This window comes from Crinia signifera, chromosome 7 (genome assembly GCF_055691185.1).
Source record: "Crinia signifera chromosome 7, ASM5569118v1, whole genome shotgun sequence".
Taxonomy (NCBI): Eukaryota; Metazoa; Chordata; class Amphibia; order Anura; family Myobatrachidae; genus Crinia; species Crinia signifera.
Window position 1 is genome coordinate 19,499,473 of NC_139223.1, and position 15,180 is coordinate 19,514,652.

The 15,180-nt window shown below is 49.6% G+C and overlaps 1 protein-coding gene across 2 annotated transcripts; it reads left to right on the plus strand.

Moving 5' to 3' along the window:
- Nucleotides 1–260: 260 nt before the first annotated feature.
- Nucleotides 261–13,066, plus strand: LOC146021402 (nmrA-like family domain-containing protein 1). Of its 2 annotated transcripts, XM_083155188.1 has the most exons (6): nt 261–378; nt 2,822–2,968; nt 7,049–7,287; nt 8,864–9,110; nt 11,135–11,325; nt 12,595–13,066. In XM_083155188.1, the coding sequence occupies exons 2-6, from the start codon at nt 2,929–2,931 to the stop codon at nt 12,772–12,774; spliced, it is 897 nt and encodes a 298-aa protein (XP_083011314.1). In that variant the 5' UTR covers nt 261–378; nt 2,822–2,928; the 3' UTR covers nt 12,775–13,066. The 2 variants fall into 2 exon arrangements, with proteins under 2 accessions (XP_083011314.1, XP_083011313.1); XM_083155187.1 differs by lacking the exon at nt 261–378 and having other exon boundaries at nt 2,721–2,968.
- Nucleotides 13,067–15,180: the final 2,114 nt, after the last annotated feature.

The following is a 15,180-nucleotide window of genomic DNA, read 5'->3' on the forward strand; positions in this document are numbered from 1 at the left end:
CGGCATCCTCAGAATTACTCACATTTGTACAGACGGCAGGTCTTCAATGATCCGGGATTGCAAATGTATCTGCGATGTATTCGCAATTCATTCACAAGATTGCATGGGGTGTTTATTGTCCCCCATCTGGGCGATGGCTTATTGCTGTCAGTCCACTGCGTTTTCTATATATAGGGATCCATGCTGAATTAGCCCCCATGTCCCATCAGTCACTGCGCTGTTACACTTACTTACATTCCACAGTGACGGGAGCACAAATATGGGTGTGAGGGACCTGCCTAATCCCTTTGTTCTTTCTGTGCAGAACGTTGAGACACGATTCGCCTCAGCCAACCCCCAGCCATTTATTCCTGAGTGCCTGTGATTAGTGCAGCTCAGGTATTGCTGCCATCATTGCTAGCAGCGGTGGCTCCTACCGCCATGTCGGAGGGGGGCTGCCGCTGGCCACGATGCCGCCTCCCCTCTGCTGCTGGTCCCCGTTGCCGCCTTCCCCGCCGTGGTTGCAGGACCAGTGCATGCGCGTTATTCTCGGTACTGTGCATGCACTGGCTCCCGGGTTCTATGGGCTGCTTCGGCAAAAGCCCATAGGAGCTTAATCACGGCCATGGCGCCTGTACACTGCAGATGGCAGTCACCGGGACCGGTGCATGCACGGTACAATGTCGCGAGTCCGGGCAAATCACAGCATCGGTATTCCAGAACTGCCCACTTTTGTGGACAGCTGCAGGGGGGTTGCGAACAATGGGGTAGGAGCCGGAAACCTGTTTCGGGATTGCAACCTGGAACATGGCCGGCTTTTGCCTAACTTGGTAGCTGGGCTGCACAACCAGGGGGCAACCGACTCTGAATCCTATATATCCCATATACACCTATCGATTTCACAAACCATACTATAATACCCCTTTCACACAGAAAATGAAATACCCGGGTGAAGCAGTTCCACCCGGGAATTTCATTAAATACACGGGTCCTTTTTCTGTGTGAAAGGGCACACCCGTGTCGTAAATCCTGTGTCTCCGACCCGGGAATTGACCAGGGTCGAGGACACGGGATTTATGACCTGTGTTGACCCTTTCACACAGAAGAAATACCCGTGTTATTCAGCAAATTAACGGGTAGAAATTTTCAACCCGGTAATTTGTTCTTCTGTGTGAAGGGGGGTCAGGCTGCTCCCGGCAAATTGACACGGCATTTGAAATGCCGTGTATTTGCCGGGATTTTGAGACATTTCTGTCTGAAAGGGGTATTAGTGGTCACATCCAGGAGTATAGCTGTGGTTGGGCTGCATGTACAGACGTCAGAGGATGGCGCTAAGGACCCATGGGAGTGCGAATTGTTAACCATATAGTGCGTACAAACTGGACAATGGCCCTTATTCTGGTTCACTCGCAAATTCCTTCTCAAATGGACAAAACCATGTGCACTGCAGGTGGGGCAGACGTTACTTGTGCAGAGAGAGTTAGATTTGGGTGGGGTTTTACTTCAAAGTCAGATCTACTGCAGTGTAAAAACAAAGCACTCCGTATTTACCCTGCACAGAAACAAAATAACACCCAAATCCTAATTCTCTCTGCACGTTACATCTGCCCCCCTGCAGTGCACATGGGCCCTTATTCTGGTTGGTGCGGATATTCCCGCTTGCGTACGGGCCGCCGATGTTTATCGTCTGCGCATGTGCAGAGGTCACTCTGCGCATGTGCAGGCGATTTCGCCGCATGGATTCTTTATACGCCGCACAGGGGGCGTAGAGGGGCGTGAGGGGCTACTTAGCCTCATTACCCTATGCATACGCCCCCCGTTTCATGGGCGTTCCCATGCAAACGCGGGGCGTATGCATGGTAATGAGGCCGTGACGCGTGGGTACGGGGCGGGCATCTGAATCGCCGGATGTCAGCTGCCCGCCCCCATACATGATTTCACACGGACAAGTATCCGTGTGGTCTTGTGTTGCGGGACCTGGTGGAGCGTGCGGCCCTGCATTCGATGTTCGGCGACCATCGAATGCAGGGGCAGCTCCCAAGACGGAGGAGGCGTATCCCCGTCCAATTTCATGCGGATCGCCACATATCCGCGTACGGACGGCAGGTGGCGATCCGTATGGAAGGCGGGGATTCGCCTGCACGGTTGCGGCCGCATATTCTGATCGGGCCGCACCGATCAGAATAAGGGCCATGGTTTTGTCCATTTGAGAAGGAATTTGCCTTTGTGAGTGAACCAGAATATGGTCCAATATGCACAAAAATGTCATTATGAATGGTTATCGTGCCTATCATTTAAAACCTGGCCAACCTGTGGTTTTCCAGCTGCTGTGAAACCACAAGTCTCAGCATGCCCTGCTATTAGTGAATGTTAACCTAAAACTGTGGCAAAGCATACTGGGACTTGTAGTTTCACAACAGCTGTAGAGCCACTGGTTGGTCTGGCCTGATTTAAAGGAAACGTCTAGTGCAGGGGTGGCCAAACCGATCCTCAAGATCTACCAACAGTCCATGTTTTCCAGACCACCGTGCTGGTTCACAGGTGTAAACCATTACCAACTGTCATATTTTGAAACCTGTGCTGCATTTATTCATGATCAACACATTCTACAGATTTGCAGGTAGTCCGTAAAACAAGGACTGTTGGCTCTCAAAGACTGGTTTGGCCACCCCAGGTCTAGTGTGTACGCACCATAAGACCATGTTTTATTTAAGAGGACGTTACTGGATCAATCCACAAACATTTCCGATTGGCTTCTGTCTCCTAACAAGCCAACACCCAACGAGCATGCCCGGGCTCAGAGTAAGCAAACCAAATTACCTTTCTTTTCTTTTGTTGTAAGAACTCCCAGAGCTGGAATTCACTCTCTGTGCTGAGTCACTGGGACAGGGCAGATTTAAGTGCATTTAAGTACAGACGTTTCACAGAACCCACTCCTACTTCTGCAACATGGCTGCAAGGAAGCTGATCGTGGTCTTTGGAGCGACAGGTGAGTGATGTGCAGGCCCCCCAGACATCGGTCAGAAGGGTCAGCGTTGTCTGTTAGATTAAACATTCCGCACTCCTGATACAATGACGTCACCTGAATAGCGCATGCACAGGTGTAGCGTGGGCCGACGGACTGACAACAGAGTAATCAGCTGCACTCAGGATTACTGATCCAGGGAAGATTGTGCTGCACTGCAGGTGGGGCTGATGTAACATGTGCAGAGAGAGTTATAGATTTTGCATACCTCCCGAAATCAGGACCTGCCGCGCCAGGCCCAAAAAGGGGGTGGAGCTACCGTGTGGGTGGTCGTGTTAAAGGGCCATGGTCTCACCCTGCAAACCCCCCAGTCCTGGTGTCCTAGGCTGCAGCTTATTGGTTAATCAGGCACAGGCTGGAATAATGCTAGAGGAGGATGGACAGCGGTGCGATGCACATTTATTTTGCACAGAGATTTGCAGTTAGAATCCAGTTGATGGACAGACATGTCGACACCAAAATGAATCCGATTTTGAACCTATATGCATATATAAAACTACATGATACAGAATTATTTGTTCCAGGGCAATTTCCCTGCAAACATTGTGGTGCATCCCCCTTCCTTCTCCCAAATGATGGGACAATGGAGAGTAATATATGTAAAGAAGAATTGGATATGGACACTATGGGCGGTATTCAATGTGGATTTTGGCGATGTGCAGCGAATCCTGTTTAGGTTTTGCTGCACATTCGCCACTGGTCGCCGCGTTCCGGAGCCTCGCCGGCTCCGGTATTCAACGAGTCAGGGGCTCACTGCCCCTGACCGGCGAATTTGAGCTCCTGCGGCGGACGCCGCAGGGAGCCTGAGGACAGTGGCAGGCAGGGAGATGGAAGTCTGCCTGCCTGCCCCAGAACGTTTGTGGGGGGGAGGTGGGCGCCCTGGGTGCCAGGCAGCACAGGCTGCCCCCCGTGGGTGCCAGCAGGGGACCGGGTATATTCCCTACACCCGATCATGCATATGTAATGATCGGGTGAAGTGAATATATGAATATCTAATGAGTGGCTCGGCTCCGGCCCCCTGCTGGCTGCTCTGTGTTAAAAAAAATATATATATATTTTTTTTTTTATTAAATATATATTCATGTGCTTACAGCACATGAATAAAAATAGCATGCCCCTCCTTACACCAATTGTAAAAAAACAAAACACTTTATTTTAAAAGTTCACATTCCACTTCACCATAAAAAGATAGCGATTGCTACTCGGTGAATCATGGTGAAAAAAAACTTGAAATGTATTCGCCATCTGGTCATTGAATAGGGTGATTCACCGTTTTAGTCAGAAATTCGCCTTACAGCACAAAATCGCCATAAAAACCTGGCGAATCAGCCTCATTGAATACCGCCCTATGGTGTAGATCTGGGGTAGCCAACCCTAGTCCTCAAGAGCTACCAACAGTGCATGTTTTGCAGGTCTCCTCACAGAATCACAAGTGAGCTAATTAGCTCCATCTGTGGATCTTTTAAAATGTGTCAGTGATTAATGAGCGCAGCTGTGCAGCGGCTAGGTTGTCTGGAAAATGTGAACTGTTGGTAGCTCTCGAGGGCTAGGGTTGGCTACCACTGGTGTAGATTTACTAAGATGGGATGTTTCCAATAGCAACCAATCAAAATCTACTTATTCATTTAGAACATTTTAGAAGATAATAGAGAGGGGTTAACTGGGTGGAACTGAGTTCCACCACCTGTAATGGTAGGGGGAACTAGTTCCACCTCCGCCAAAGATCTACACAGTAATTCCAACAGAAAAGCCTGTCCCAGCATGGTGTATGTGGTGGAGCCACTAAGAGGAACAGGCTCTGGTCATGCTGAAGACAATGTGAGCGGGGGCTGACACAGGCAGTGCATACCTCCCAACTGTCACGATTACAGCGGGACAGTCCCGATTTTCGGGTCCTGTCCCGCTGTCCCACCCACGGCAGGCATTGTCCCGCTGCGGGGGGTGGCAGTTGGGAGACCCCCCAATCTAGTAGAATAGACGCTGTGCGCATGCGCACAGCGTCTATTCTCGTATAAAAATGAGGTTGCGGCTAATTAGCATAAGCCACACCCTCATTTGCTTATGCCCCACCCCCTTTTCGGGAGCCGCGCAAGTGTCCCTATTTCTTCAGGACAGAAGTTGTGAGGTATGCAGTGAGATGCTGGAGTGAGAGACATGCCCATTAAGGGGCATTATGTGTAAGGGGTACTACTGCTGTCGGCATTATGTGTATAAGTGGCAATACTACTGTGGGCATTGTGTATAAGAGAAGGGCAACTACTGATGTGGTCATGTGTATAAGTGACACTACTGCTTGGCATACATTATAAGGAGTACTACTGTGCACTACTATGTGTCATAAGGTGTATAAGGATCATTACTATGTGGTATATAAATCAGAGGGTACATGCAGTGTAATGTGAATATGATTGTGCTACTGTGTGGTGTAATTTGAATTGGGGGGTACTATTGTGACATACCCTCCAACATGACCCATTCCATTCTGTGCACAATGCTCTGTTCCTGGACGTCCCTGGTAATGTATGATTGGCATCACCTGTGTTGAAACACCCTTCTCTTCAATTACCTAGTTCCACACAGGTGCTGGCAATCATAAATTACTAGGGACATCCAGGAGCAGAGCATTGTGTACAGAATGGAATGGGTCATGTTGAAGGGTATGTTGTGACCACACCTCTTCCTTGTAAGAACACTTCCTTTTATAAAATATGGGAGGAAAGGCACAAATTTAGTTTAGTTTATAAATAACCATGGCACTGGCCCAGGGTCCACCTAAGGGGTGGAGGTGGTAGGGGAAAGGAGTTCCATCACCTCTCCAGGACTACTTTAAACCCTGTTGCCATCCTGGGATTAACCCAGTGGCGTAACATAGGTGCGGCAGCCCCCGCCAGGGCTTGGAGGAGCCAGCGCCGGCGGGGTGTGTGAGGCGCATTAAAAACTACCTGCTGCAGCAGTCAGAAACAGTAGCGAGGAAATGAAGGAGCCAGAAGTCCCGGAGGCATAGGCGTGCGCACGGGGAGTGCCGAGGGTGCACAGGCACCTCCAAATAATCGGCACACCCCACACGATTGCAGCACCTCCTAATGGGCCACCGAGAGGGGGAAGGGTAAAGTTTGCCCGGGCGCCGGCTCAGCTGTGCAGCAGCGGCGCTGCAGCTGCCTATCACTCCCCTGCTGGACCGCTGCTGCCATCGGCAGCGCTAAATGTACCGAGCGCAGAAGCTCAAAGACAAGGCCCGGTCCAGTGGAGGGCTTCCCGCCCAAGCCTGCACTCACCTACAGGCAGTAGCACATCAGCGCTGTGAGCGCTCTCTCTCCTTTCCTATATATGGAGGGGGCCCCCTATATATGCAGGGGGGAGCTAAATTTCTAGTTACACCACTGGATTAACCCCACCCCCTGATTGGCCCACAGGATCATGTGTCCCACAGTAGTGATGCCCGTCGCCAGTTCAGTGCAATGGCTTTCTGTATATGGTTTCTTCCCATTGATGTTAAGTACAGATGGCACCATGGCTGGAGACCATTGATGGAGATCCATTGGATGCCATCCCACTTTTCTTTCCCAGGTCATACCCATTGCTGCACAGTGCTAAGACATCCCCAATTCCTATACTCACACTGAGAATATCTGTTGAGCCTACTCATCTCGAAGACCCTGGTCACCATGTAGAGCGGGGACATAACGCGCAATTTACCATGCATAATATTAAGGAAGTAATATAGGACGACCCCAGCCAAATTGCAAATGGACAAACACCCTTGTGGAGATGAACACATGCCATCATTACATGGTGGCTAGCCCCATGTGTCTTCATGTATGTCGGGAAACGTGTAAGCCAAAAAAAGGATTTATTTGGCCCATTTTGGGATAAGAACCAAGATTTGTGGGACTGCAGCCTGACTGTTCTTTAGGGACTAGCAAATGGGTAGACTGAATAATGATCTGGCTGCCTCCATGCGAGTATTTAAATCTTCTGCATTGGCTTTCTCTTCCTGAGAAGGTCCTCTCTCTCTCTCACCTGTGTCCGGTTACCTTCTCACAGGTTCTCAGGGTGGGTCAGTGGCCAACGCTCTGCTACAAGATGGCAAATTCGCAGTAAGGGCGGTGACTCGGGACACCAGCAAACCAGCAGCCACCAAGCTGAAACAGGCCGGAGCGGAGGTCGTGTCCGCAGATCTGGACAATGAAACAAGTCTGGCGACTGCGCTGACTGGAGCCTATGGGGCTTTCGTGATCACCAACTTCTGGGAACATTTCAGCAAGGAGAAGGAGGTGAACCAGGTAAGCATTGCCATCAGTGGTGAGACATTGTCTTGGATACCAAAACACACTGGCCTACTGTAGATTTTTGTACCTCTTCCTTTTCATTTTAACCTCCTCTACTACCACGTCAAATTCACCCATGAGAAGACAACTTCAACAAGTTTTGGCAGAGGGGGCTATAGGCATAGGCAGCATAAGAAAAGGCCCTAGGGGTATCTGTGAAAGCATAGGCATATCCCGGCAAGACATCTAAGAAGTCCAGGCAGCAGAGCAGCAGCTGAATGCCTGTCCAGTCCGGGGCCGAATATACAGCTCCTGTAGCTTCCATCAGTGTGACACTAGTGACCAAAGGTCACATCAGCGTCATTCACAGTGGAGAATGCATCTCAGAGGGTAGACAGCAAAGGTAAGTAAATTATGAGAGCTTGGTAAAGAGATAGGTTGCGATTTGGTTTGTTTTAGACAGGGGGAGAGACTTGATGGCTGGAGACACACATGGGGGGTTATAATTCATATCTGGTGACACACAAGGAGTGAGAGACCGTGGAGACAGTAACACCCTCTGCCTCCCCAGTTACCAACTGTCACATGCCCACACTAGGCGTTGAAGCCACAGCCCGTTCTTGGCTGTTTGCATGCCAAACGCATTCACATGGGTTGAGGGGCACCAGCTAGAATCTTGCCTAAGGCACCAAATTGGTGAGGAATTGGTAATGCTTTAGACCAGGCATGTCCAACGTTGGCCCTCCAGATGTTGTGAAACTACACATCCCAGCATGCTTTGCCACAGTTTTGGGGGGGGCTGGGGAGACACACAAGAGGGGAGAGATTTGATGGCGGCAGACAATGACACCAACAGTCACAAGGTCACAGCCATGCGATGAAGCCACGGCCCATTCTCGGGGGTTTGTGCCAAAGCATTCACATGGGGTTGGGGGCACCGGCTACATTATTGCCTAGGGCACCAAAGTATTTAGGCACTGGCTCTGGTAAAAGTAAGAAGGTTAGTGCTAAATAAGAATACACTGAGATGTTGGATCTTCATGTTCCATCTAGTTTTCTGCATATTTGCACAGACCCAGTTTCTGGAGAACCATTTAAGATTAGTAACCAGTGATAACAAAATATGTGTTTTTGCAAGAAAACCAGAATTTTTGGGGGTCGTAAATCCGGGGTACCCTGAAAAAATGGTGTCAAATGTGTTTCCGCATTAAAAATTTTCCGCAGGTGATAGGAAACACCTTTAAGATTGTCATACACTCCCCTATACTTTGGACACAGCATGGGCAGGACATGCTGAGGATTGTAGTGCTCCTAGGTCTTGCTCCCACTCATCAGGGTCTTGCACCTGCTCACACTCGCGCCACCTGCCTTTGTTATAAGTATGGCGTGTGGCGGAGGGGGCAACAAATATAATTCTACAACAGGGCACCAAAATGTCTAGTTACATCTCTAACACCCTATGCTATGAGATTGTGTTTGTCAGTGCAGACTAGAGGGGGCTGCTCTGTTCTGAGGGGTACCCTTGGCCATCAGAAGCCACTGTCTGTAACTAAAGTATTCGCTGGGTCAGTAACTGATGTCTGTTGTCCAGGGCAAGGTGATCGCAGACCAGTGCAAGCGGCTGAACCTCCAGCACGTCGTATACAGTGGCCTGGAGGATGTGAAGAAGCTGACGGGAGGGAAGCTCGAGGTCCTGCATTTTGATGGTAAAGGAGAGGTGGAGGAATATTTCAGAGCCATCTCCTGCCCGATGACCAGTGTCAGACTCTCTTTCTACTTCGAGAATCTGCTCACTAACAAACCAAAGAAGTCCAAGGACGGGAAGAGCTATGATCTGGGTAAGCGAAATTGGAAGCATTTATGCATGCAGAGCATTGGAAATAGGAAACTGCTGGGAGCCCAACCATTGATTCTCTATACCAGAGCTTCCAAACTTCACCATTACAGTCCAGGTTTTAAGGATTTACATACTTGAGGTCAGGTGACTAAAGCTGGGTACACACTAGGCGATATATTGGTGGCTGTCGGTGAGAGTTTACCCTCAACAGCTGTGAATGACGTGTTTCAGGAACGTAACGCTTCAGCTGTGTAGTGCATCTGGCGGTGTGTACGGGTGGTCACCTGCTGTGGCTGGCATCACCACTGGATGGGACAATTGAAATTCCCACCCAGCTGGATGAGAGGGTCGACACAGAGCAGCTGATTGGTAGGTGTGTATGCTTACCTGAACAGTCTGGGACAGTGGGCCCATCACGTGTCTGCCTGGTGTGTATCTGGCACTGCTAATGCCCCCTGACAGCCAATTAGGAGTCGTAACTGCAACTGCTCTTGAATGTCTGCCAGTGCGCAAGCTCTGTTTGCCTTGTGGCAGGAGGCAATTAAAAAAAAAAAAAATTGCTGGTGCTTTCTCCATCGCCGCCTTCCCATGCACCAGCTGCAATCAGCTGGTGGCCTAGCACCAATCCAGATACAGGCGAATTTCTCTCACTGTCCATGCCTGGCAGTCCCCCGTAGTGGCTGCCCTGGCCATAAGACTGGACAGATTGGCTGATGCTGATGCTGGTGCTATGACCACAGCTGAATGCAGATACATGCTTCAAATATATCCCCATGAACTCCCCCATACAGTCCCTGCCTGTCAATCACTCTGCGTATAAATTCTCAGCGCAATGGCAAAGTCACCTTGCCGCATCCGCAGTGCGATCGCAGCACATGCATAGTCGCTCCGTTGCGTGAACATCGGCGACTGTGCGCAAACATGAATTAGACCCTCAGTTGACGCCCACTTAAGTGACACCTGTGACAATCCCATAACATGCCATAAGATCTGTGCGCCCGCTTAGCCACCTCCCAGTCACCGCCCAGGAGCTCACATTACATTTTCATGACCTTTCTGAGACCATGCACCGCAATTGTAACTGCGACTCTGGACACAGCGCGGTGTCTTTGGACACAGTGCGGTGCGACTTAAATGCATTTGCAGAAGAAAATAAAATAGCTCAACTGTGTCCAACACCGACAGCGGATCTGGCTTAGAATAAGGCGCAATACCTTCAATACATCTCCACCTTACTGTCCACATTGTCACAGCCACATCATGGAGATAGCAGTGAGGTCTGGCTTGACAACTTTCTATTTTTAATGTTCATGGTATCTCTGAAAATAAAACAGTAGAGGCCCAGTGCAACATTCCACTCCTTGCATTTTACACTGGAGAATTTCTTCCAGTCTAGTCCATGATGGTTCTTTTCATTGATAGTTTATGACCATCATCACGAAAACATTAATATTTGAACCATCTTTGGTTCCCAACCTCACACCCAACATTAGACCTCTACCAAAGATGTGCACCATCAGTGGTCTGATAGAACCATTGATGATGATTGCTAATTATCAAGGGTCCATGGCCAACTCTATTCCAAAGGATGAGTATTTAAAGAGCAAGGAGGAGGCACAAAAGATACAACGCAATAGAGGTTGTGCAAAGCCAGGTGATATTTTGATAATGATGGTGTAGGGACACCAGAGCCTCTAGTTGTCGACAGACAACCAAGAAAGATCTTTAACTTTACAGAGCGAGTTGATGCAATTGACATAAAGGGCTGGTGGTGGAGGAGAAATCTTAGCGTCATACGTTACTGGGCGGATTAGTTCAAAATTACTTGAATTTTGCCCCAGCTCTAAGCTGGGGGAGGTCTGGTCTCCAATAATTTTAATATGACAGAGTACCCCCTAACATTCTCGGGTGCTCCTGGCAAAAGGACAAACTGCCAGATAACCAGATCTTGTTAGCGGATGAACATAGTAGAGCAGGGCAGATTTTAGTCAGTTTCTGATGAATTGCACGTGGTCTCGATTCTAGAAATTCCCATGTGTGATGTGCCGATGGATGGGTTCTCAGTGGCGGATGTGGGTCCAGCAGTCACCAGCATCCTGAAGAATCCATCGGAATACATTGGAAAGAACATCGGACTTAGTGGAGATAAGCTAACGGTTCAGCAATATGCAGATATAATGTCCAAGGTTACTGGCAAGGACATCCGTGACGCCAAGGTGAGTTTCCGGATGCTGGGGTAACTGTCTTCAGGTGGTCCGTGAATGTCAAATCAAAAATCTTGTGGGAGGTCTGAAAAGATAGAGCTTTGTCCTCCATCTTTGCTTTCTGTGCATCAATATTTAATGTTTGACAGAGGCATGAAGGGCCCACAAGGTAAATGCAGTGGTAGGAGCCCCTTCTCAAAGCAGCCTTGATTACTTTTTGGCTGTCTTGTCCGGGAGAGGGCAGCCAGCTCAAAGATGTGTGTGGGGGGGGGGGGCGCGGCCGGCAGATGTGCTGCAAAGGAGGGGCTGGTGCTGGAGGCGTGTCTCACTAAATGAGCCTGTGAGTGGGGGTGTGAAAATTGCGCACCACTTGCCCATACCAAGTTACAGCACTAGTAAATACCGCATGCAGGATAATGGGGTAAATGTATTAAGCCTGGAGAAGAGATGAACTGGAGAAAAAATGGAGATCAAGTGAAAGGAGATAAAGCACCGACCAATCAACTTCCAACTGTCATTTTCAAACACAGTTGATTGGCTGATGCTTTATCTCCTTTCACTTCATCTCCAGTTTATCTCTTCTCCAGGCTTAATACATCTGCCCCAATGTGCCATGTTAATAACAACAATGCCCTGTAGAGAATACACCATACCTCTTAACATACTACTGTCATGATTCGGGACTTCAGAAATGGGAGTAGCCTTGGTTAAAGGGGGAGTGGTCTCACTGGATGATGTAATTGTAAGCCACGCCTCTCATTTTCGTCAATGCGGGAGCTCTGCAGGCTAGACTATGGACGCTGCTGCAGTTTCTAGAAGCCGGCGATCCTGCCCCCTGCACACCAGTGAGTTTTAGGGGTTCTCCCAACTGTACACAAGAAGTGCAAAACCTGGAACGTGATCCCTAGAGCAGGAGGTGGGCCTGGGAAACCCCCCGGAGTGGGGGAGCCCTAGGCCAGTCCAACCCTATCCCCCCCAATTTTATTTTGAGTGAGATCTATTATTGATATATTTCGAGTTTAGCGTAATAGGTGTAAGTGCCCCTAAAATCTGCACCCCAGGGGTACACCTATCACAGGATGGAGGAACCTGGACCTGCTCCCATCCCAATGTCTTTGCTGGGGTAAGCTATAGCTCTCTGTATCTTCTGGAGCGCAGAATTCCCCTTGGCCACCTCCTCGGGGAAGGGTTCTTCCATACCTAAAAATGTCCCCCCCTTCCCCCCTGTCTCACTCTCCCTAATTATAAAGCACCAATTGCTAAATCTGTTTCTCACTGCAGATCTCTCCTGAGGAGTACGAGAACCGGGGCTTCCCTGGAGCCAAGGAATTGGCCGATATGTTCCGTTTCTATCTGTTGAAACCCGACCGGGATGTGGAACTCACGCGCAAACTCAACCCCAACACTAAAACGTTCCAGCAGTGGATGGAGGCCAACAAGGGACAATTTGAAAACTTGTGAAATTCAATTTCTTTAAGCTTTGTATGAAAAAATTAAGTACAACACCTAAGAAAACAGCCAATGAGAGTATTCCACGTTCGCTGTGTTGTACTGAATTACTAGATAAAGGGCGGCTCATCTACATGTTGGCGCTAAAATAAATAATGGAGGGTTATAATGATATTAAATGATTGTCAATGGGTGCTATTGCCACCTAGTGGCACAAGCTGTAAGGGCGATACAATAAAATGCTTTGGAAGCAATGGAAAACTTCTCTTTGTACAAAGAAAAATATAACAAAAGAAACAGCAATAAAAAATCCTGTTGTGATAACAAAATGTAAACCTGAAAAACAAAAGTACATGCATTCATTTATCAGCACTTTAATTTAGGCAGTCATCGGGGGGGGGGGGGGGGGGTGGGGGGGAATTTACTAAGCTCGGCTGTAACGGCCAAGCCGCTATATGAATGGCTACGGGCGGCTTCTCAGGGTTCGTATTTTCTAATGGTGAAGTCATTCGTATATGGCTGCCGAGGTTACCGGCACCTACATACAGCGGACCCAGAAGCGTCGCACAGATCAGTCAGATCCTAGGCAATGTCTGTGTGTTCCTTAACACTCCCCTCTAAACGGCCGGGTAACACTCCCAGGCGGGTTGGGATCATTTGGTCTACAGCATGTTCAGGGCCGCCAAGAGAAATCCTGGGCCCCGGTACAGGGGCCCCCACGGACGGAGCTCCCAGCTCTGTTGACCCTTGTAAGTTCCACTTACCTAAATGCTCATTGCTATGGGCTTCATGCTTGATGCCAGGGGGTTACATGCTCTGCCAGGAGTTAACATACTCTACCAGGGGTTTACATGCTCGTTGCCAGGAATTAACCTGCTCTGCCAGGGGTTAACCTGCTCTGCCCGGGGTCACATGCTCTGCCAGGGGTCACATGCTCTGCCCGGAGTTAAATGCTCTGCCAGGGGTTAAATGCTCTGCCCGGAGTTAGATGCTCTGCCAGGGGTTACATGCTCTGCCCGGAGTTACGTGCTCTGCCAGGCGTTACATGCTCTGCCCGGTGTTACATGCTCTGTCAGGGGTTACATGCTCTGCCCGGAGTTACATGCTCTGTCAGGGGTTACATGCTCTGCCCGGTGTTACATGTTCTGACAGGGGTTACATGCTCTGCCTGGAGTTACGTGCTATGCCAGGCGTTACATGCTATGCCAGGCGTTACATGCTATGCCAGGCGTTACATGCTATGCCAGGCGTTACATGCTCTGCCAGGAGTTACGTGTTATGCCAGGCGTTACATGCTATGCCAGGCGTTACGTGCTCTGCCCGGAGTTACGTGCTCTGCCCGGAGTTACATGCTGTGCCCAGAGTTACATGCTCTGCCCGGTGTTACATGCTCTGCCCGGTGTTACATGCTCTGTCAGGGGTTACATGCTCTGCCCGGAGTTACATGCTCTGTCAGGGGTTACATGTTTTGCCCGGTGTTACATGTTCTGACAGGGGTTACATGCTCTGTCAGGGGTTACATGCTCTGCCCGGAGTTACATGCTCTGTCAGGGGTTACATGTTTTGCCCGGTGTTACATGTTCTGACAGGGGTTACATGCTCTGCCAGGGGTCACATGCTCTGCCCGGAGTTACATGTTCTGACAGGGGTTACATGCTCTGCCAGGGGTTACATGCTCTGCCAGGAGTAAACTCTGAAATCATGTGGCGGGATCTCAGCAGGCCCTGGAGTCGGAGAGCGTAAGGACCTCTGTGATGATGCTGCCACCATGCCGGCCTACATCCGCACTCCCAATGCTGCCGCTGAAATGTTGACTATGGCGCACTCAGACCCAGCGCACTCGCCACCATATTAAAAAAAACTTAGTGTCCTGACCCGGGCCCCCCAGACAGGCCTGGGCCCGGGGAAACTGTACCTGCTCCCCCCCCTCTCGGCACCCATGAGCATGTTGGTCAGCACCTTTAGGTCGACATGGGGAAAGGTCGACATGGCTTTAAGTCAACAGATCATTTGGTTGACACAAGCATTAGGTTGACATGGTCTAGGTCCACAGTCAAAAGGTCGACATGAGATTTTTCACTGTTTTTTACCCGAATGTGGACACAGTTTAAAGTGCACCGCATCCCCTCACATCGCTCGCAATGCTTCGGGCATGGAGGCTCACTGTGCTCGGCACACTATTTTATTCTACCACCACACCCTAGTGGATGGTAGAGCATGAAATACCGCCTGTCGGCTCATGTCGACTCAAAAAACAGTGAAAACCCAATGTCGACCTTTTGACTGTCGACCTAGACCATGTCGCCCTATTGCTTGTGTCGACCTAATGACCGGTTTACCTTGACCCATGTCGACCTTGTCCCATGTCAACCTTGACCCATGTGGACCTAGAACCCTGTCGACCTAATGCTTGGCCGT

Bases quoted from the DNA above. Each gene is read 5' to 3' on its own strand.
- LOC146021402 (XM_083155188.1), top strand. From the start codon at position 2,929: ATGGCTGCAAGGAAGCTGATCGTGGTCTTTGGAGCGACAG. The intron at 7,288-8,863 runs GTAAGCATTGCC...TCTGTTGTCCAG, and splicing joins AGGAGAAGGAGGTGAACCAG to GGCAAGGTGATCGCAGACCA. The intron at 11,326-12,594 runs GTGAGTTTCCGG...TTCTCACTGCAG, and splicing joins AGGACATCCGTGACGCCAAG to ATCTCTCCTGAGGAGTACGA.